General features: G+C 44.0%; 1 protein-coding gene across 1 annotated transcript in view; it reads left to right on the forward strand.

Moving 5' to 3' along the window:
- The window catches only part of PAXBP1 (PAX3 and PAX7 binding protein 1), a 1,009,737-nt gene that overhangs the window by 175,702 nt on the left and 809,644 nt on the right, over nt 1–24,391 (forward strand). Inside the window, exon 5 of the mRNA XM_044072024.1 lies at nt 12,771–12,947. Within this exon, the coding sequence (XP_043927959.1) occupies nt 12,771–12,947 (177 nt within the window). The remainder of the gene's footprint in view (nt 1–12,770; nt 12,948–24,391) is intronic.

Raw genomic sequence — 24,391 nt, forward strand, 5'->3', positions numbered from 1 at the left:
CCCCGAGAGACGCACTGGTGCATGCTTGGCCTCCCGGTCTCCTTTATGCTTATCCTCCACTACCTCTAATGCAGAGGCTGTTGCAGAAAGCCAACAGTTTGGGGAGCAGAATGATTCTCATTGCCCCATTCTGGCCTCGTCAGCCTTGGTTCCCTTATGTATGGTCTCACAAAGTGAATCCGCCCTGGATTCTAGATCCGATCCCGGATCTCATTTCCCATCCTCAAGGGCTCCCGATTCCGAATCTACACACCTTGAGATTGGCAGCCTGGCTGCTCCAGTTCCATCCTTGATTAGGACTCCCGGTATCTCTTCACCTGTCAAGGCCATTTTAGTGGCGGCTCATAAGCCTTCCACTAGGAAGGTTTACCGGAGCAAATGGAAAAGGTTTTCTATTTGGGCGACTCAGAAAAATGTTGATCCTTTTTCTGCACCAATGTCTGTGGTACTGGACTTCTTAACAGACCTCTTTCATCAAGGGGCCAGTTCTTCCACGGTAAAGGTACAAATGGCAGCGATTTCCCATTATCATGTGGGTCATGGTCAGCTCCCCTCATGACTGCAAAACTTTGCAAGACCTTTCTTAAAGGAGTTTTTTTGTTGAGGCCCCCGGTCAAAGAAGCTGTGCCACCTTGGGACCTATCTTTAGTCCTACAGGCCCTTACTGCTCCTCCCTTTGATCCTGCAGCTTCTGTAGATCTAAAGTACCTTTCCTGGAAGACTGCCTTCTTGGTAGCCATCACCTCAGCCAGAAGAGTGTCGGAACTCCAGGCTCTATGCGTCAAACTGCCTTACCTCTCCTTTTTTCCCGATAGGGTGTTCCTCAGGACCAATCCTTCTTTTCTTCCAAAAGTTTCTTCGAAGTCTAATATTAACCAATCAATCAATTTACCTGTTTTTTCCCCCAACTATAAAAACAAAGGAGAATATAAGCTGCATTCTTTAGATGTTCACAGACAATTGCGCTTCTACATTCACAGAACGGCTGGTCATAGACAATCAGATCAACTGTTCGTCTCCCTTGCTAAATTTGCTATGGGTAAAGCAGTCTCCAAAGTCACACTGTCGAGATGGATTGCTAATTCTATTTTGCAGGCTTATGACCCTTCAGGTAGGCCTGCTCCTCAGAGGGTTACAGCTCACTCTACTAGGTCAGTTTCCACTTCAGCCGCTTTTAAGTCCCGAGTGCCATTGGATGATATCTGTGCAGCAGCCACTTGGGCCTCGTCTCGTACCTTCATTTCTCATTATAAGGTGGATGTTGTTTCCAGGGGGAGAGCATCCTTTGGCTCAGCGGTGCTCCGGAACATCCTTCCATGACGGCCGCCCAAGATTTAGGTAGCTGGGGACTCTGTCCCACAGGTTGCAGACAAATGAAGTCTGCCTACTTCAGATTTAGAAGTTATGTACTCACCATAACGTTCCATCTGAGTAGGTGACTTCATTTGGATGCAACCATCCCCCTGACCTATATAGAGTAAGAGTTTATTCCTGTGTTCAGGTATTTTTATACTAGTATTCACTAGGCAAACTCAATCTGAGGTCAGTTAGGGCTTGGCAGGGGATTATAGGTAGAGGGAGGGGCTAGGAGCTCGGATCCTAAGCTTTTGAAATGCCAGCTCGGATCCGAAGTCGGATCCGATACCCACAGGTTGCATCCAAATGAAGTCACCTACTCAGATGGAACGTTATGGTGAGTACATAACTTCTAATTAGCTGTACAGAATGCTCTGACAGCCTTCAAGGACTACATCCTTCCAGGAGAATTACTGGTAAAAACAGACAACACCACTGATATGTGGTACATAAACATGTGGGGGAACCCCCTCATATCCCCTCTGAAGACTAGCCATGGCTCTTGAACACATCCTTGAGCTACCAAATGCACCTACAGGCTCAATTCCTGCTAGGCAAGCTAAACTCACTGGCAGACGACCTAAGCAGAAATCTCATGGACCCTCACAAGTGGAAACTGGAACCAAAGATATTCAACATGTTGAGAAACAAATGGGGGGAGCCCAGAGACAGACCTGTTTGCCTCCCCTCAGAACTACCAATTGGACAAATTCTGCACAAGGACTCCCAACAGACAAGCTTGGAAAGTGGATGCCCTGTCCTTCACCTGGGAAAACCTTTCAGTTTATGCCTTTCCCCCTCTGCCTCTCCTCTCCAAAGTTCTACTAAAGATCAAACAGGACAAACCAAGGACAATGCTCATTGTACCAGACTGGCCACATCAACACTGGTACCCCCACTTGCACAGTGTGTCACTGCTAGAACCATGGCACCTGCCTCAGACCCCTTCCCTGCTGTCCCAGCAGGAGGGCCAGATTCTGCACCCCCAGCTTCAAACCCTGATCCTTGCAGCCTGGCTAATTACCTGAGCTCTCCATTACCATCCCTCAGTAAGCAAGTGCTGGATGTCATTCTGGAGAGCAAGCAGGCCTAGTACTAGAAAATTCTATGCTGAAAAGTGGAAAAGGTTCTGTTCCTGGAGCCGAACTGAGGGAATGGGCACAACAGTGCCCAGTTTACCACATATTCTTCATTATTTAACAGAGATGCTTCACAAGGGCCTTTCCTTCTCTACTATTAAAATTCATGCCTCTGCCATTTCAGCACATTATAGTGCAGACCCACCCCTTGTCTCACACCCACTGCTGAAGCAATTCCTCAGGGGGGCCAAAAATTTAAGACCACCCAGGAGAGCCACTACTCCAGCCTGAGACCTTAACTTTGTATTGGAAAACCTCACCTCCCTTTGAGCCAGCTGCAGAGTTGAAATTCCTTTCTTGGAAAACCGCCTTCCTTCTAGCCATCACTTCAGCAAGAAGGGTGTCTGAATTACAGGCCCTCATGGCAGTGGAGCCCTTCATCATCTTCCATGCAGACAGGGTGTCCCTCAGGGCCAGTCCTTCCTTTATGCCTAAGGTGGTATGCAGTGTGTCCCTTAATCAGTCCATTCATTTGCCAACCTTCTTTGCTAATCCACAGAACAAAGGAGAATGAATACTGCACTCTTTGGACGTGCACAGATAACTTAGATTTTATTTGGACAGGACTAAGCCTCTCAGAAAAACTGAATAGCTGCTTAGTTGCCTTTGCTGCAGGGGCAAAGGCGAAGGCCATTTCAAAGCAAACCATTTCTAAATGGATAGGCCATTGCATTCATTTCTGTTATAAGCACCATGGAAAACTTACCCCACAGGGGATAAGATCACATTCCACCAGGACTGCATCTACTTCAACAGCCTTTCTCAGAGGTGTTCCCACCAGGGACATCCTAGAAACTGCCACCTGGAGTTCTGTTCATACCTTCCCTATTTTCTCTAAATCTAGAGCTGGTTTTGTCACTGCAGTCTTGCAGGACCTAATAGCTGGTCCTAATGCTCTCTAATTGCCTCCCCCCTTCCTTAGCTTTGGGAATCTACCCAAATGTAATGACTGCAACAGTGAAACATGAAGAACATAGTACAGTTGTGTACACTTGCTATAAATGTAGATGTTCGAGTGTATTCACTGTTGCAGTCCTGGTTACCCTCCCTCCAGCCCCCTGACTTCTATTTGATATACCTCTCTTCTTTTTTTACTGTATTTAAGCTTTCTGGTGTATTTGCTTTTAATTGGAGGTGTAAGCTTGTATATAATTGCTTCCCATTATGGGGATACCTGACATCTGGGGCAAGAAAAACTGATGTAATGGCATCGGCTGCATGCTTTATACCCCTGACTACTTGACATCATGGAAGAAGAGACAGCAACTGATGCAGGACCCAAGACTTTGATAATCAGGCCGACTGAGGGCTACCTGCAAGCAGATAACCCAAACGTAATCACTGCAGCAGTGAATACACTCTAACATCTACATTTATGCTAAGTGTACACAACTGTACTTTTTACCTGGGCAAAACTAAATCCATTAGGTAATCTAAACAACTCTATTTCCTTCCATCCCAGAGCATTGGGTAAGGCAGTCTCCAAACAAACCATCGCATGTTAGATCTGGAAAGCGGTCTGTCTTTGCTACTCCCACCACGGGAAAAACACAGTGGGAGTAAAGGCCCATTCCACAGTGGCCACCTCCAAGGCTTTCCTGAAGGGGCTAGACACTGCTTCCATTATGGAAGCAGCCACACGGTCCGCTATCCACACTTTCACCAAACATCACAAGCAAGACCAAGTCTCCAGAGCACGTGCAGGCTTCACCAGGGCAATCCTACAGGGCTGTGTAGAGTCCTCTTCTGCATCTGCCACCCTCTCATCTAACTAAGCTGTGGTAATCTCCCACAACAAGAATACTGCAACATAGGAATAGAAGGACATAGAATAGTTGTGCAAAATCTTACCATAACCATAGATGTCCTTCTCTTCCATGTTACAGTATTCCTTCCCACCCACCAATAACCCCCTCATCATTCAACTTTCATTTCAGCATCACCCTGGACCTATCTTTGCTACAGAAGGACCCAAGGGTCCCATACCTGACGGTACTGGCACCTACTCCTACTGGACCTTCTACCCTACCTGCTGAGCTTCAAGTTCTGAAGAGGTGTGTGCAGACCTCACATTTAAGGCCCCTGGTTTATGGCCTTACGTGTGATGTCCCACGCAGCTGTAGCTGCCAAGCTGAAGCTTTTGTATAGGAGCCGATGTACGAGTCGCCTGAGGGAAGGAAATCCCACAACAAGAATACTGCAACATGGAAGCGAAGGACATCTATGGTTATGGTAAGATTCTACACAACTATTCTTTCTCAAGTACAAAATCTTAAGTGACATCTACACGTTTCTTCTTTTGGTGTTTTTTCTTGCCCGAGAACCAAATCTCTATGATATTAACTTAGCCACAACATCTGCAAATTTTTTGTTCTCCACTGTCAACTTTCCTTCCACTATCCCATATATTCTCCACTTTCCTACTCACTTTAACACAAGTCAAACCACAACTAAACAGTTGTACAGTAAATAGTGACCAACTCTTATTCCTCACTCCCTAGCTTCTACAAATGCTCTTATCTCATTGGCCACTTAAGTTAATATTTTTCAGCCCATGTTTACAAAACTTGTATCCAAACTCAGAAGTCTGTATAGCTTTTCTAATCCTATTTTCCATCAAACACTGGGAACCTATGTGCACAAACTGTCACTATCTGAATTTCGGTGAAGAGTATAAAAAAGACTCAAGTCAAGACATTAGCTGACCAGTCCACACTAGTAGCAGCACAACTAAATAAATTTTTACTACTTACCATAAGTGAGTGAGGAAGGTAAGTAATAAAAATAGGACAAAGTCGGGTACTAAGCAAGTTAATAAAGCAGTAGAAGAAAGAAGCACTTCTCGGCCCTTTAAATCTAAAGCTGAGCTTGACTGGTACCACAGGATTCTGGTAGAGGAAAGCTGTATTACAGATGGATATGTCTCTCAATTGTTCCTGATTTTGGCACAGGTTTTTGCACTTTCCCCCCAGTGCCACCTAAAACTGGTGATTTTTAGAGAAAGATGGTAGATTGAGAGGTTGCAGGTTGCACTTTAAGTCTGTAACTCTTTATTATTTATTTTAATTCAAAAATGTGTGCTAATTCACTTTCTCCTAATCTGTTAGTTTCTCACATTAATAGTACAAATATTTTAAAGTGGTTGTTTTCATCTGATAAATTTTTGGGACTGTTATCCAACTCAGTACTGGTTTGTGTACATTTAAATCTTTGGATCCAAGGCTCTGACCTCCTCCCCTACCCATAATTCCCTTTCCTTCATCATCCTATCTCAGATGTCATTACTGCCTGAATGAAATGTTCGCAAGGGCTCTGATCTCCGCTTCACGATAAGTTACCTTTCAAAGTTATATTTTTTGGATTCTTATTTTGTTGTAGCTTTAGCTGTTGCTTTGAACCTTTCCTCTCTTCCCATTGTTTTTTTGACAATTTCATATTATTAAATATTTAGGTTTACATAGTTGAATAGTTACATATCTTTACAGCACTAGATAGTTTTTACTTTGTAGTCTTTTAAAATGTAAGTTTTTTTTTTCCTTTCAACTTATTTTTTCAGTTGTTAGTGTGTGTGTGTGTGTGTGTGTGTGTGTGTGTGTGTGTGTGTGAGAGAGAGATGTACTCTTAACCAGTTATCCTTCAGTGTGGCTGATGGTTGTAAATAAATGTTCAAACTATGGCCACAAAATGGTCTCTAGACCCAGCAGTTTTTGTGGGTCCGGCGCCGAAGGTACCAGAATCATAGGCTCTAAAGTCTACATGGACCCATTCTCCTCCATTCCTGCTACTTGTTCCCATATTTAGATGATTGGCTGCTCACTACACCAACCAGGGATCTATTAGTCCAGCACAGGGATTTCTTGCTTCACCTTGTCTCACAGTTGGGGATTACAGTCAGTACTGCAGAGTCTCCTCTAACACCAGTACAGCCGGTAGAGTTCATTGGATGCCACCAGGATACAAATGGTCAGATAGCCTAACCTTCACAGTACAGAATATTCGCCTGCATCAAGTAGCTTCGGAGGATCTTCACTATCATTTTTCCTTTGCAACACTCATTCTCAGACTGTTGGGATTAATGGCTGCTTCAATCACTGTGGTCCCTCTAGCGAGATATTACATGACAATCCTCCACTGGAGTCTTTCTGTTTGGTGGTCCTTGATGTCTCCCTCACTGCATGCACCAATTTGTCTCGCACCAATTTGTAGTAAACAGCCAGTTGGTGGTTGTCCCCCCCCCCATATTGTAAGCATGGACAATTCTTCTCACCACCTCCGATAGCAACAGTAACCATGGACGCTTCCCTTCTGTGGTGGGGAAGGGGGCATTTCAAAGGGAAAGTGGTTCAAGGTTCTTGGTCAGCTACAGAGGCCAGTCTTCACATCAGTGTCAGAAATGAGGGTGGTCCCTTCAGTACTCCCTTTCCCATGATGTGGATACTGTACAAATGGACAACTTAGTGGTAGTCTGGTATATCAAAAAGCAGGAAGGAACCTAGTCCTATCCACTTTGAGAAGCCATGTCTTCCCTTCACTGTCTCATTGCAGCTTGCATCCCAAAGACCTCCCATGTTCTGATGGACAAACTGAACAGGTCTAGTCTTCTTCACCACCAATGCTCCCTTAATCAGACAGTGGAGATGCAGGTTTTCAGTCACTGGTACCAACCTTGCTATGATCTTTTTGCTTTGTAGCTCAACACGTGCAGCATTTACTTTGCCCTGATCCCTCCACAGGGTCAAACACTGAGGGATGCTGTAGTTTAGATTAAGCCCCTGGGTCTTCTTTATGCCTTTCCTTTCGTTGCTCTCTGAACAAATTTTCTTCAGAATGCCAGATGAGATAACAAGGCACAAGGCCATAGTTGTCTTCATTGCCCTTTATTTTGGCTCCGGCAAGTTTAGTTTGTCATTTTTCTGGCCTCATCTGGAGATGTTTGCAGATGACATTGTGATCTGTAGTGAGAGTAGGGAACAGGTGGTGGAGACCCTGGAGAGGTGGAGATATGCTCTAGAGAGAAGAGGAATGAAGGTTAGCAGGACTAAGACAGAATGTATGTGTGTGAATGACAAGAAGGATAGAGGAATGGTGAGGATGCAGAGAGTAGAGGTGGCGAAGGTGAATGGGTTTAAGTACTTGGGATCAACCGTTCAGAGTAATGGTGAGAGTGGAAGATAAGTACTTGGGATCAACAGTTCAGAGTAATGGTGAGTGTGGAAGAGAGGTGAAGAAGAGAGTACAGGCAGGATGGAGTGGGTGGAGAAGAGTGTCAGGAGTAATTTGTGACAGACGAGTACCAGTAAGAGTGAAAGGGAAGGTCTACAAGAGGGTAGTGAGACCGGCTATGTTATACGGGTTGGAGACAGTGCATTGACAAAAAGGCAGGAGTCAGAGCTTGATGTGGCAGAGTTGAAGATGTTAAGATTTGCACTGGGTGTGACGAGGATGGACAGGATTAGGAATAAGTATATTAGAGGGTCAGCCCAAGTTGGAAGGTTTGGAGACAAAGCCAGAGAGGCAAGATTACGTTGGTTTGGACATGTGCTGAGGAGAGATGCAGAGTATATTGGGAAAAAGATGCTAAGGATGAAGCTGCCAGGTAGGTAACAGGAAAAGCGGGAAGGCCTAAGATAAGGTTTCTGGATGTGGTGAGAGAGGATATGCAGGTGGTTGGTGTGACAGAGCAAGATGCAGAGGACAGGAGGAAATGGAAACAGTTGATCTGCTGTGGCGACCCCTAACGGGAGCAACCGAAAGAAGAAGATTTGGTACAACTGCCTGCGTGTTGGATCCTCCTCCAGATGATCTGAGTCACCCACTCGATCAACTTCTCCAAGACCTAAAAACTTTGAAATTAACTGCATGCTTACTCTGATTTTTAACTCTGACCAGAGATGTTGGGCTTCCTGCTCCAGTGATCACATTTTGTCTTCACAGAAACCAAACACTACAAAAGTTTTTCTTTCAGCAAATTGAGACAGTTTGCCATATGGGTTTCTTCCAGATAGCTAGATCCCTTTTTAACCTCTCTTCCATCCATTCTGGACTTCTTGGCAGGAACTTTTTTCAAAAAGGATCCAACTCCTCAACCATCAAGGAAGTATTAGTGGCCATTTCCAATTTTCACATGGGTAAAAATCAAACGTCTGTTGCTTCCCTAAATATTTCAAAAGCCATTCTGAAGGAATTTCTCCTTTTAAGATCACCTATAAGGATCCCCCACCTTGGGACATTACTCTCATGCTTCAGGCTTAAACGCAACTCGAGTCAAACCTGCCCCACCTTAGATTTAAGTATCTTTCTTGTAAAAAAAGCTTTGATAGCTGTCAATCTGCAGGGAAGATTTTGGAGTTGCAGGCCTTATTCTGTAATCCTCCATATCTGGTTTTCCATCAGGATGGAACTTCATTAAGAACAAATCCTAAGTTTCGCCCAAAGGTGGCATCTGAAGTGAATCATAATCACTGCAGCTTGCCAGTATTATTCCCAAAGTTGTCTAACAAGGGAGAGTAAATTCTACACTTGTATGTTCGACAACACTGGTTTTATTTACACAGAAGTTAGACATCGTAAGATCTGATCAACTCTTCATCGTTCTTTTTAAAGTTAAATTTGATCAAGGAGTATCAAAATTCACTATCCATGTGGCTTTCTGACTGTATAATGTTTGCTCATGAAAATTTCAATTTGTGCATCGCAAACTGAAGGCTCATTCTAGCAGGCTGATAATGTTACCCATAAAGGCAGTAGAAGTAGCTCCTATTGATTTGTGCCGCAGCTGCTTGTTCTTAACTGTTCATACCTTTGTCGTGCACTACAAGCTGGATGTACTTTCCAGATCCTGTACATCGTTTGGTGCCATCATTCTCAGACATATTTTTCCACGATACCACCCAGGTGTACCTGTAGCTTTGCAATCTGAACCAAAGGTTGAATTGAATGAAAACAGCATTGAATACGAAAGTTATGCACTTACCATAGTGATCCATGTTGTCTTGTTTTCATGCAGTTCAACATCCCACCCTCTATCCTCCATCCTAAATTGTCCCTTTACATTTGTGTCGAATGGTTGGACCTGAACAAGAGCCTTGTCTTTGGACAGTCTGGTTGTTGCTGTTCCTCATGTTTTTTTGCTATTGATTTTTGTTTTTTAGTCCATCACATTGTGTAGGTTTATGTATATTGATTGTAAGATAAATGTTTATAAGCAGGCAAACTCAGTCTGAGTTACTCTGGGGGAAAAGCAGGGGTTATGGGTAAGGGTGGAGTCAGAACCCTGGATCCAAAATTTCTGAAAAGAGCCAAGGTCAGATCCGATAACCCTAAGGTTGAACTAGACGAAAGAGACAACATGGATCAATTGTTATGATAAGTACATAATTCTTGTTTCTTTGTGCTACTTAGTATAGTAAGGATTGAGTTTGTACGGCATTCTAGCTTGTGAACTTGATGACCCAAAACAAGGGATCACTTGCACATTCCAGCCTGATGACAAAGTTTGGCATACTGGATGATCTAGCACTCTCACCCATTTAGGCATGCTTTCTAAGAACGTGCTTCCTATCTTAAGGGAAGCTAGGTAACCAAATACAAGGAAATATTACTAATCAGACTGAATACGATTTTCCCTTTAATTCCAGACCTTAATCATACCCTGTTTTCTGTGATCCTTAAATATTTGAGATTTTTATAAATCAGGGTTATCTTGTGTCTTAGTGCGAGGGAGCATGTGCCTGCCATTTCAGCTTGCCAACCTGGAGATTTCCCACTTTTAATCTGTTACTAGTGAAACAGTTCCTTAAGAGGTTTTGCATGCAACCCCCCCCCCCCCCCAAGAAAGTAATATTTCCACGACGGAACCTCTATCTATTATTTACCACCTTTTGGGTCAGTTGCAAGTACTGCGTAACCTGGTAAAATGCCATTTGAATGGCTGCTGTTTGTGCCAGAAAGACATTTGAACTACATGCAAGCAACCCTCTCTCGTCTTCCACAAGGACAGGATAACATTTTACACCAGTCCCATTTTCATACCGAATGTAGTGACAGAAGTTTATCTAAGTGAGACTGTTAACCTCCCTTTGTGTTCTACCCTCCATCACCAGAGCCAGGGGGTTGCATATCCTGGTTCTGCACAAGCAACTGATCCTTTAACTTGAAAGGATTAAAGGTGAAGTAAATCAGACTAGTTATTTGTATCCTTTGCAAACGGTAGAGAGGGCAGGCCTGTCAAGAAACAAATGGTCTTTAAATGTCTAGGTCTCTGCATGTACTTTCATTCTTTCCAGGTAGACTGTACCAGGGATGTTGGGACCTGCTTTACAAGATCCACTGTAGCCATGACTGCCTTCCTTAGAGATGCTAGCACCCAAGATATCTTGGAAGTCAAGAAGGTTTAGGAGTTTTGCATAGAAGTGTTTGCATACGTATTTCATACCCCATGTAGTCATCAGAGACTTTTTCCATAGGTAGACTGCAGTTAAAAGTGTGATGTAAAAGGGAGATGAACTTAGGAGCATGTCTTTTGGGAATGCAATAAGTTGGCAGAGTTTAAAAATTCCTTACAGGGTACTTTGTCAGAAATGGTTGGGGAGCAAACTTGTAATTAAGGAAATTATTTTGAACTGGGATTTACACTGAGTTGTCTAGACATAGTAAAGGTACTAAATTTAATGCTGTTGGCTACAAAAGAAGCAATTACTAGAAAGTGGAAATTAAATGCTTATCCAGCTGTAACAGAATTGTTGAATATTGTTAAGACTAAAAAGAACTTGAAGTGGAATTTTTAGAAAAGGGAAGGAGCAAACTGCATAGAAATAAATGGAATCTGTGAGAACAATACACACAGAAAAATGTTTAGGGGAAGGCAGAGTTGGAGCAATCTGTGGAATGTTAAATTGACATTATTTAAAACAAGTGCATGTATAATGCATGAAAAGGAAAACATTTTTGCAATATATTTCACTTTTATAACTGTGTTCCCATGTCACTATGTAATGTGTGAAGTTAACAAAGTTGTTAAAAAAAGACATCTTAGAAGCAGTTACCTGGTCATGTGTCCACACCTTCTCCAAGCACTATAACATGGCTGTTGCCTCTAAAGCCATATTTCAGTGTTTCTTGCAAGCTACACCTCTTCTAAGCCAACCACATAATTATCTGTAATCTCTAGAAATCTTCTCAAGTGTTTTTACCACTGCAGCATTGAACATTATGATGAATCTAGTACACCTGTGTAAGGAACTTCCCATAATTGTAAATGTTCAAGGTTGTTCACTGTTGTAGTAATTCCCTCTTTCAACCCAATGCTCTTCCTTTACTTTGGCTACCCAGGCACCCCCCCCAAATCCTCTACATGGTGCCTACCTCTCCTTAGGATCTAGTATCAAGGGAGGCTACTTTGGGATCCTTTAGGCTGAGCTGTTCTTATTGGGGGTATATGCCACTTGGATGGGTCACACTTTGGACTTGGCCCGTACCCCTGAACTGACACACCAAGAAGATACTAAAGATGGCACTGATGAATGTCCCAGTTGTACAACAGATAAGTTGAAGTCAAAATGAGAAGACATCATCCCAGCCTGGAGGGGAGCGGGGTGGCAGAAGTCCCTGTTTTTTTTTTTTTTGTTGTTGTTTGTTTTATATAAACAAGAAACATCTATAATCACTTATGATATAAGCAGTTATACATTTATATGAAGGAAGATAAACTGTATTGACATATTGTCAGTTGCAAACATTATACATCACATATAGTCTTTACAGTCATTGTCAGTCAAACATATTACATAGCTCATTTAGTTCCTACCTTCCTTTAAACCACTAAAGTGAACATTGAGCGTTTTTGTCTACAAAACTGTTTTTAAAAGCTGTAGACTTTTTTTAGATCAGTGTCAATGCCAGAGTACAGAGATTACACTGGCATTAGCATTGATCTCTTGAAAATGGTTTAGAAGAAAGCAGTCATTTTTCACAACAGTGGCTGAATAAAATTTCCTTTTATTTCATCTGAACTGTGTTTTTAATTATTTTATTCGTTCAATGATACACCTTTGACGACTCTCTAGAGTTGAGGTCTTTTGGCTGTTTCATTGTGTGTGTTTTTTTTCATCTTATATTTTTTAAGAAGTAGGCCTAACAGTAACCGAAGGGCAGCATAGCTATTTGGGGTTATATGTGGGCAATCTGTAAGGATTATTTATTGTATCAAGTCCTTTAAGCTTGGTCTTGTAAGTAACTATCCATACAGACAATTAATTTTAAGATTCTTTCCCACAGAACAAGTTCCCATTAAAGTGGAATTTGTGGAAAGTGTTCAGGAAGATGCTTGTGCAAACAGTGAGCAAGGAGAAGAGGAGATGGAAGTAGACAGTGATAATGAAGATGAAGAAGAAAAGGTCAAAACTGGTGCCTTTTCCAGCTCTGTGCACTCTTCGTTGAATCCTCTCCGCCCAGGTAAGAGGGTTGCAACATTAAAAAAAAAAAAAAAAACTGCATATTGTGTCTGCATTGTTGGCAGTAAAAGCAATGTTGAGTTAAGGAAAATTGTCTTAGACCTAGCATTCAGATGTCTGTTGTAAGGATGACTGCCGCAGTATTTATATTGTGTAGCTGGGGTATGTCTGATCAGCCTGTCTTTTAAGAGGTTTTGAATGTCCGTTCCTGTCAGTCTCAGAGAACTTCCATTTCATCTCCTTGGTACTTTGGGCTGTCCGTCACTCCCACAGTATTTATCAGATGCTTAGCTCCATTCTTTGCACATGTCAGATTGAAGGATGACATACACAATTACTTATACACGGATGACTGCCTGATCCAAAGTCCCCAGCTAGGCTGAAAAACATACTGGACCATACCATGCAGTGCTTCTCCCAACTCAGGATCTTCCTTAACTCCAGAAATCCATTCTATCCACTGTACAAACCAGATAAGGACTGTGTGGTATCTCTGTCAGAGGGAAAAGTGGCAGTGTTAGCTGGTATCATCTTACAGAATGAGATGTTCCCTTTCCTGACCACAAAGACCATCCGAAAGCCCTGGCTTACATGTCCTCCTCAATACATACATTCCCTTTTGTGGGGATTCGTATGAGGATTCTAGATTAAGTGCATAATTTATTGTGTCAGCAACTGTATCATTAAGACAGGGTGATTCCCTTATCTCCGCAGTTCATAAGGAGCGCTGGTGGCTTGCCAAGGTGAAAGCTAACCTATGTGGGTGCTCTTGTGTGTCAGTAAGGAATATACCTTGATAGCAGATGCCTCGATTGAAGCTTGTGGTTTGCATGTGGGGGCCTTGAAGGTCCCATTCTCATGGAATAGGAAGGATTTATGGAAACCCATTAGCATCAAAGAGATGTTTGTATATTTAACTTCTTCTCCATCAGCTTTTCAGTGTATGGGTCTTCAGATCTGAGTCGGACCTGACTTCAGCCACTTTCAAGCTTTGGATCTGATGCTCAGGCTCCTCCCCTTACCCATAACCCCCCCCCCATTTTGAACCAGATATCCCAGATTTCCTTTTTCTCTACAAGTGTAGGATGGATCTGTTGGTGCTGGGGTGTTTTTTGTGGGTAAGTAATTTATAATGACTTCTGTTAACCTATCTTATTGCTTTTCTCTTCCTTCCCTAAACGTTTGCATTGTTCTTCTTGGATGCTGGACATCTTTCTCTTTTCTTAAAAAAAAATGATTTTCTGTTTTTTCTCCCTTGCATGAAAAAAGGTTTTATGTTCCATTGTTTATTTTCCCTTTCAATATGTCAGAGACACCAACTGGTTTCAAGAAATGTGTGGATTTTACCCACAGGTTCCCCAAGTCCGATGCACATGACGTGTGTCTACAATGTGGGTTCTTCTCCCTTACACTTCTTGTCCTATTTGTGACACCTTCGGGCAGTGTGCTATTGTGAACAGTGTAACAAACTTATTTTGAAAGGACTACTCCCAGGCTTTGCAGGAGAAGGTATCCCACTGGCCCGAACAAAATTTTCATCTGTTCTCCTCCTTCAAAAAAGCTGAAAAAATAAGGGAGAAATCCAGAGAAAGAGCAAAAGAAAAATCTTAAGGTCATTAGGAAGGAAACTCTGGACCACAAGTTTTTGGCTACAGCACCAAGAATGGTGAAACACTCTGAACCAATACTATTGTCAGATCCAATAGTAATTGGATCCGAAAACCCTATCATGGTTTTCACCGAAACTTATTTCTACTGAGGCTGCATTCACCCATACTACAAGAGAAACTGTGTACCATTACTCTAGGACTCCCTCCTGTGCCTTGTGTATTCGGTTGGCCAGATCATCCAAGAGTCTTATCGAAGCTGGCATGGACAGGATGATGAGGTGATTTCTTTGGACTCTGATCCAACTGGAAGACCTCTTGGATTAGGCCACCACCGGATCCCGGAGAATGGTTTCTTCCCTGCCGTCTGTTCCTTTTCCAGTCCTCACCCCCTTGGACTGGAGCAGTTTGATCTGACTTCTGCCTGGAACAGGTCTGCTTCGGTGCCTGGGATTTGTTCTTCCTAGACTAGACGCTGATGAGTTCTTTGATTTGGTTGGCTCTGACTGCTTTGGAGCTCTCTGAATCTCTGAGCTGAATGGTCGGTGCAGACCCTGACAGGTTTGGTTCATAACAGAGGTCTTTGAATCAGTCCTTCCTACTTGGAGCCTTTGCGTTATACAGATGTTCTTCATTCTACATTGCTGCAGTCCTAACTATAGGGTAGTCCGCTGTCCAGTCGGCCCGAATACCAAAGTATATGGCTGACATCGGTCAAGGCGCATTAGACTGACGTCAGTACGTCAGGGTACTAATGCGCATGACCGACGTCATATCCTCAGTCTTTTTTTGCCGCATGGTCCGATGCAGAAGCAGTTTTGCGAGTGCAGGTTGGCGTTCTGAAAGTTTCTGAAGTCAGAGTTTCAGACCGAATCAAAGTTGGCTAAGTACCCCGTTGGGGAATATTTTGTTTTTTTCTTGCCTCAGTATTTAACCGGATGTCAGAAAAAGTGAATAACTGTATTTCTTGTGGGAAACAGATACCTCATAGGGATTACCATACTTTGTGTATACCTTGTTTAGGGCCTGAGCACGACGTTGTTGGATGCCGCTCTTGTGCTAGATTTAACAAACGCACTATTAAGAGAAGGTTAGACTGTGCCAGGTTAGTTTTTGGGAAGCGTTGTAATTATAAAATGCCGCCGGATGCTCCGACGCCCGCTTCGGCCAAAAAGCGCAAGGACAAAGCAGCAAAGCCTAGAGTGGAGGAACCGACAGTCCCGGACGCCGGTTCTTTAGAAGGCTCAGTGGAGCCGGAGGTTTTGCCAGGAGTTTCTTTGGAGTCTCAGGGAGAGACTTTACTGTTACAGGATGTGTCCTCTCAGGAAGTAGGCCAGGCTGAAGGGGCTTCTCAGGTGGCTGTTCTTCCCCTCTTCCTAAGGTGGTTAGGGCCTCCCTTCTGTTTCCAAGGCTTCTTTAAGAGGCAGGCCTAGTTTAGCTTCAGTGGGGTTTCTCCGAGTGTGTCAGGGTCTTTGCCTAAGAAGCATATGCTAAAATGGCAGAGGATTTGATTACTATGATTAGAGGTTCTATGCCCCTCCTGATAAGAGGCCTAGGGTGGAACCTGAGTTTGAGAGTTTTGAGCAATGTTCGAGGCTTCTGAGTCTTCGCTGAAGACTTGCAGGAGTATCCTCCTTATTCTGATTCTGATGTGGATGATTCTACTCCTTCAGCTTCGCCTCCTGAGGATTTTTCATTTTCAGAGACTCTGCATTCCATGAGGGAGCATTTTAAATGGGAAGGTCAAGATTTCTCTGATTCCAGGAAGAGGCTTAGGGAATTCTTGTTTTACCCCAGCATAGGCCTTTAGCTATACCTCCTGTTCTGAATGTGGTAGAAGATGTTTTTGCAGAGGCTTCCCTGAATCCTGATTCTTTGCCTCCTGCCCCAGTTAAACCGGATAGGTACTATAGGGTGCCTGAGGCTCATAAGTATCTTTTAAGAGTCCTAGGGCAGACCCGAAACTGTCTCTCAGGGGCCTAAAGGTGTGAAGGCTTCTGTTGTTAAAAATCCTGTTCCTCCTGATAAAGAGGCAAGGGCTTTGGATAGATGGGGAAAGAAAGTGTATACTTCTTCCACTTTAGCCATGAGGGCGTTGAATTGTCAGTTTCACATGTTAAAATATCAGAATTATCTCCTTTCACAATTGAAGTCTAAGGTGGATGCTCTGGCTGAAGGTATTGAGTGTAAAGAGTTGCAGGATTTAGTTCATGTGTCTGAACAGGTGGGTAAGCATTCCTTGCAGTGTGGTTTTGATGCTGTGCAGGCCTCCTCGAGGGTGGCTGCCACTGGTTCTGTTCTTCGAGGCACGCCTGGTTGAGAGATCAGAATTTAGCTGAGCATGTTAAGACAAGGATTTTGGATGCTCCTTTACAGTCTGATGTGTTGTTTGGTTCGCCTGTGGAAGCAGTTTTAAAGAAAATGGAGGACAAGGCTAAGTCTATGCAAACTGTTAAGGATTTTTGCAGGTGCAGCCTCCAAAGTTTAGTAGAAATTGGCCTACTAAGGGATGGACATATCCTGCTTATGATTCCCAGTCTAGGGGTAGGTCTAGACGTGGTAGGGGCAGAGCTCAAGGTTCTTTTAGGCCTAGAACAGGAGTTCACCTGCTCAGACTTCTGGTGAGGGCAGGGGTCAGTCCTTTCGTAAACAGACCCAATGACCTGCCTTTTCAGCTGCCAGTACATTCTCGCCTGGCAGCACCTTTGGGAGGAAGGCTGTCTCTTTTCAAAGAAAATTGGGATTTAATTACCCAAGACAGATGGGTTCTGGATATCATTCACCACGGTTACAGGTTTTATTTCCATACCTTGCCTCCTTTCAAAGGCATGCCAGACATTCCTCCTCTACAAAGACAAGAGGCTCACAAGCAAATTTCTCTGTTGCTCCAAATAGGGGCCATTCAGCCAGTTCCTGTGCCAGAAAGGGGCCTAGGATTTTATTCTCGCCTGTTCCTAGTACCAAGAAGGGGAACACGTGGAGACCAATTTTGGATTTATCTATCCTCAACACTTATCTGGACATTCCCAAGTTCAAAATGTTGACGTTACAACAGCTTTTACCTCTGCTGGGCAAAGATCACTGGATGGTAACTTTAGATCTCAAGGAAGCTTACCTTCATGTGCCTATCAGACTAAGTTGCAGGAAGTATCTGCGTTTCGAGCTGGAAATTCTCATTATCAGTTCTCTGCATTGCCCTTTGGCTTATCTACTGCCCAGAGTATTCACAAAGGTTCTGGCTCCAGTGATAGCTTACTTCAGACTAAAAGGAATTCAAATCTATCCTTACTTGGACGACTGCCTGATTCTGGCTCAAGAAAAGGAAGACCTTTACAGCATTTGGAATATGTGATAGCAGTGCTAAGATGCCTAGGGTATTCTGTGAACGAAATAAAGTCCAGTCTAGTACCCTCTCAAGACATGTGCTTTCTGGGTGTGAGACTGAATACAGCAGCCCAGATGGCCTTTTTAACCCCGGACAAACAAAATAATCTTTCCAGTTACTTCCATCACCTATCTCTTCAGTCCGGGCTGACTGCAAGGACAGTCCTTCAAGCCTTAGGGTTCATGGCATCTTGTATTCTGGTGCTTCCCAATGCCAAACTGCATATGAGGAAGCTGCAATGGTATCTCAAAATGTATGGACACAGCACTGCCAGGAATTGGACACTGTCATTCAAATAATACCTTGCATTCAAAAGGAATTTTTGTGGTGGGCTCAGGAATGTCACCTAAACAAGGGACTCTCTGTGACCCGGCCAGAGGCGAGTCAGATTCTAACGACAGATGCCTCAGACATTGCTTGGGGAGCTCATCTAAATGGAAAGTGGATACAAGACAAGTGGCCTGCCAGACTACAGCATCTACATATCAACATGAAAGAGATGTTAGCAGTCCAGTTTGCATTAATGGCTTTCAAGAAGTTACTTCTTCCAGGGCAGGTGTTGATTCTAACAGACAACACAACTGTCATGTGGTACATCAACAAACAAGGGGGAACACATTCTTACCCGTTGTGCAGGCAAGCAATGATTTTATGGGAGACAGCTTGCAACTAACTCTTCAGGCAAGGTTTCTGCCAGGAGCACAGAACTCCTTAGCAGATGTGTTAAGCAGACAAATCATGGATCCCCACGAGTGGAAACTGGATCTTCATGTATTTCACAAATTGACAGTGTCATGGAGAACTCCAGACATAGATCTGTTCACTTCTCCACTAAACCACCAGCTGCCAAAGTTTTGCACAAAGAGGTTTCATCACACAGCTTGGAAAGTGGATGCTCTTTCTTTCAGTTGGAAAAATCTTCATGTGTATGCCTTTCCACCTCTGCCTCTTCTCCCAAAGGTGCTCCTAAAGGTCAGACAAGACAAGCCAAGGATGATTTTAATAGCTCCAGATTGGCCTCGGCAACACTGGTACCCATTACTGAGGAGTCTGGTAAGGAAACCTCCATGGCCTTTACCTTTGATTCCACACCTGTTGTCTCAGAGGGACGGTCACCTGCTCAATATCAAGCTCCACTCTCTTCATCTAACAGCCTGGCATATTCTGTTTTGAAACACAGCAGGTCTCAACTTCCTCAACAAGTTTTAAATGTGATTATGGAAGCCAGAAGACATAGTACAAGGAAGGTGTACTCAGAAAAATGGAAGAGATTTTTATTTTGGAGTGCAGCAAACAATTTGGAGATTTCTGAGCCTAATTTGAGTGTGGCTCTTCAATATCTTACTGAGTTATTGGACAAAGGTTTGTCTTTCTCTTCCATTAAGATTCATGCTGCAGCAATTTCAGCTCACTATGATTGTGATCCACCATTGTTTTCGCATCCTTTGTTCAAGCAATTTCTTAGAGGGGCAAAGAATATAAGACGCCCACGTAGAGCTCCTACTCCTGCTTGGGATCTCAATTTTGTGTTGGAGAAACTTACTCTACAACCTTTTGAGCCTGCGGCTACTGCTGACTTGAAATACTTGTCATGGAAGACTGCTTTTTGTTGGCCATTACTTCTGCAAGAAGGGTTTCTGAGTTGCAGGCCCTTATGGCGGTTGAGCCTTTTTGATTTTTCATAAGGATAGGGTATCATTACGCACTAATCCTTCCTTTATGCCTAAGGTGGTTTCTAGTGTGGCTTTAAACCAAACTATTCATTTGCCTACTTTTATGCAGATCCCCAAAATAAAGGGGAAAAGATTTTGCACACTTTAGATGTACACAGGCAATTGCGTTATTATTTAAGCAGGACTAAGGATTTTAGGCAGTCTCAGCAGTTGTTTGTTTCTTTTGCTTTGAGTTCAGAGGGCAAGCCTGTGTCAAAACAAACTATTTCTAGGTGGATTGGGTTTTGCATTGCATTTTGTTATTCCCATCATGGCAAGGAGATTCCAGCTGGGATTAGGCCTCATTCCACTAGGGCTACTGCCACTTCAACAGCATTTCTAAGGGGTGGCAACTAAGGATATTTTGGAGGCAGCTACTTGGAGTTCAGTGCATACTTTCTCTAAGCATTATCACCTTCCTCTCTACTCTAAGTCTAGGGCTGGTTTTGCCACAGCTATTTTGCAAGGCATGTTGTCAGCCTGTGTTTCCTTATGATTTGCCAGCCTCCCTTACCTCTGCTTTGGGATTCTACCCAATAGTTAGGACTGCAGCAATGTGGAATGAAGAACATAGTACAGTTTTGTACCTACCATAAATGTAGATGTTCGAGGATCCACATTGCTGCAGTCCAATACCCTCCCTCCTTCCCTCTGTGTTTAGGGGTGGTTGTGTAGGTGAGGTTATATTCTGGTACTTTTGTATATATTGTACATATTTTTGGTGCAGGTATGTTTGGAGTTTTTGGTATTGGCCTTGTCTTTTTAGGGTCTTCTGACATCTGGGGCAAGAAAAGACTGAGGATATGGCGTCGGTCATGCGCATTAGTACCCTGACGTACTGACGTCAGTCTAATGCGCCTTGACCGACGTCAGCCATATACTTTGGTATTCGGGCCGACTGGACAGCGGACTACCCTATAGTTAGGACTGCAGCAATGTGGATCCTCTAACATCTACATTTATGGTAGGTACAAAACTGTACTTTTGGCTTTGTCAACGTCTCAGCCAAGACATGTTGCATCTCTGTTTGAGCATCGGAGGTTTTGGCTCGTAAGGCTGGGTTTCCCAAATCTGTATCGAGTTAGGCTTTCGAAAGAGTACACACTCAACTCAGAGAAAATTCTGCTTCCTTGAGCTGAGATCATTACCTCCACCAAAGGGTTTTCCAAGGTCTGCAACATTCTTCCTGTTCTGTTGGGAGATCCTGCAAAAAGACCTCTTGACTGACTCCTTTAGAAGAGACCATCCCAGCATCTGAGTCCATCCTAGAGCACCCCACCAAAGAGGTGCACAGGAAGCCTGTATGCAAAAGGAGGCATCTGGATTCCCCTCAGGAATCTGTCACCACCGATAGTGACTTTGATGAAGGAGAAATTTCTCCCAGATGCCCCCCTGAGGATGTTTCATTCAAAGAGATCATTTAACTACTTAAATAGAAAGGAGATAGTACTCCCAAATGCACCTCAGGATTGTCCCCATTGGAGCAAGGGTTCAGCAGTGACCCCATGTTGCTGGCAGTAGCCACCAAAAAGGAACTGGCAGGGTAAAATTCCTTTGTCTATCCACCAGTCAGGGAGTTTCGCACGTTGGACAAATTTGGAAAGGGAGATTACTGCTCAACTACAGTCTTGATGAGGGCATTGAATTATTTGGCACGTTGCCCGATTTGACCAAGGAGATCTCAAATTCTTTCCGAAGACCTTGTGTGTAGTTCAGAGGAAGTCCATTGATACACAGTCATTGACTAATGTCTCTATGGCCTTAACTTCATTGCTGTGGAAGGAGTGCCTAAATCAGCCAGCATGGGCATATCCATCAGGAGACATGGCTGGATGCACTTCTGACTTTGCGGAACATTTTAAGACCTCCTGTGTGAATACCCCTTACGATGGAACAACACTCTTTGGTTCCAAAGTGAGAGTGACCATTTTTATAAGTGAAAAAGATGGCATATCCCTCTGTGCCATAGGGATCAAATTCTCCATTCCTTAGAGGACCTTTTCCAAGAACCAAAAAAGAGGCAAGAAAATTTGGTCCCTGGGATTTTTCACGTGACATTTCTGGAGACAGAGCCCCCTGAGGCATAGGGGAAGAACTCATACATAGACATTGTCCCAGGAGCAGAGGTTGTCTGCAGAGGCATGGCTTCAAAGGTCCTTTTTCAGAGAAGCATTTTCAGTGCTCCTGAACTATTGCCTGACTACTGCATTCAGGCGGCAGGTGGGGGTGGGGGGGGGGTTGCTTATCCCTGCATTCAGCAACCTGAACGTCCATCACCCAAGAGGATTATAGCAAGAGATTGCTTCGTTCCATTTCTCTCGCACCAGAAAGATTTCCCAGTGTACCACTCTCTCAAAGGAAGGTGGCGGCTTCCAAAGTAAGAAAGCTGCTAAACAATAGAGTCATCCAAGGAGTCCTACCAGACCAAAGGGGATCCAGTGTTTCCAATTTTGGACTTATTATTTGAACACATTTGTAAGAAAGAAAATTCCAAATGGTGATTGTACATTCTGTTCTCTGCTGAGGGAGAATGACCTAGATATACTCAATAGGTCTTCAGAATGTGTTCCATCATGTAAAGATGGACATTCACTTTGGGAAATATCTTTGCTTCTGTCTGGAAGCCAGTCAGTTTTGATTCAGAGCTGTGCATTTTGGTCTCACTATAGCTCCCCCAGGTGTTCAAATGTGTTTCAGTAGTAACAGCTGACTGCAGGAGTTCCAAGTGTTCCCTTAGGATGACTGGCTCATCACTGTCCATTTCAGGGATCTCCTTATACAAACCAGGGACTCCTTCCTCGGTCTGCTTAAACAAGGGCATTATGGGGAATTTAACAAAGTCCAAACTTTGCACAGTTCAGTCTTTAGAGTTCATAGGGGTTCAGCTGGTCACAAAGCTCCAAATTGCAAAACCTCCCCAAACAAGGATTACATCCATTCATCAGCAAGCTCTGGCTGTGTTGTCCTGTCTGAAGCCACCAGCAAAAAACATACTTAAACGTATAAGCTCCCTGGTAGCTTTGATCACCTTGGATGTCCTTCTGTATCACCGTTGCAGTATTCCTTACATAAGGGGTTCCCTGCCAAGGATAGTCCAGTGTCCAGGCAGTGTACCAAAGCCTTAGGAGTTTATAGATGTTGTACATCCCCACTCAAGGCATAGGGCATAGAGGTGATATATGGATGTACATATCTCAGAACTTCTTTACCTCCAGTCTGAATGTTCCTCCTCCTGTGCTGGTTACCGAGCTGTGTTTCAGGTAAGTGTCCCATTAAGATTCATCTGTTTCTGTTTTTATTTTGGTGCATTTACATGTCATGCAGAAAGGGAAAATGTCAGTGTGGGAGACGGATTCTCCGTAAAGGTCATTATGAACAGTGTCTCATTTGTTTGGGTGCTTTTCACTACCATACACAGTATTGTCACCAAGCGTTGGTCCCCAAGACCCCATGTAGTCATATCTCCTCCTTGTCTACTTTACCTGAAGAACCAACATCTTAAATTGTTGGTGCGAGGTGCTGTGATGGAGTCTTCCCATCCCGAGGGTCAGCCACCTGCCAAGAAAAAGGCAAAAAACCTTGGATCTGATATGGTTGTTGTCCCTGTCCCCTGGTTGATGTCCTTCAAGGATGCATCTGCAGTCCTAACATAAGGGTTGTCCTGCCTCAGGCAGCCCTTCGGTCGGCCGGATTCCAAAGTCTGGGTCTGGCCTCGGCTGATGTCGCACTTCACCCGACGTCATAGCTGCTGTCAATTGGGTATAAAGGCATCAGCCGACGCCATTTTCCTCAGTCTTTCTTGCCGCGCGGTGCCCGAAGCAGAAGCTGTTCGCAAGTGCCGGTCGGTCAGAACCAGAGATTACTACTACCGAAGACTTCTAAAAAGCTAAGTACCCCGTTGGGGACTCTTTCTTGCCTCGGCCGATGTCAGAAAAAGTAAATAACTGTTTAACTTGTGGGAAACAAATACCTCATAAGGATTTCCACTCTTACTGCCTTCCTTGCTTAGGCCCAGGCCACGACGTAGCAGCTTGTCTAGCCTGTGCTTCCTTCAACCGACGGACACTTAGACGTCGGTCGGAGTTTGCAGAGGAGTTTTTCGGCCCCGCTTTTGCTTACAACATGCCGTCGGAGACTCAGACTTCACAATTAGCTAAAAAGCGTAAGGAAAAGGACCGACACTCGCGGTCTGCGGGTTCGGCCGAAACCACGGTTAAGCCAACCGCGAGTGCCTCTGTTTCGGCTGAAACCGAGTCCTCGGTTCTTCCTTCGGCCGAAAGCATGCCTCCTACAACCGAGGCCTCACACAGCATGGCTGAATCTGCTACTGAAATTCCACCTGCTGTTGCAGGTTCTCAGGATTTATCAGATACTATTCCTTTAGACATATCTACTCCTGCACGTGGAGCTGCTAGGCCCCCTGCATCTATGTCTATCAAGGCTTTTTCTAGGGCTAAAGCAGCTAAATCTTCTAAGGCCTTGCCTGCTAAAACCCCCTCACCCAGGCCTACCTCTAGTTCCCAAATGCTCAGCCTCGCAGAGGATCTCATTTCTTTGATCAGGGGATCCCAACCTCACCCTGACAGGGCCTCTCATCCCCCTCCAGAGAAGAGGCCCCTGAGCCAGTTTCAACAGATTATTCCTCGGATGATTCAGAAAACTCAAATCCTCCAGAAGGCCCTTATTCTCCATATGAGGACTCTGGTGCAGAAGACTCCATTCCTTCTGCCTCTCCTCCTGA

Source organism: Protopterus annectens, chromosome 5.part0 (assembly GCF_019279795.1).
Source record: "Protopterus annectens isolate FY-2018-M chromosome 5.part0, PAN1.0, whole genome shotgun sequence".
NCBI classification, from domain to species: domain Eukaryota; kingdom Metazoa; phylum Chordata; order Ceratodontiformes; family Protopteridae; genus Protopterus; species Protopterus annectens.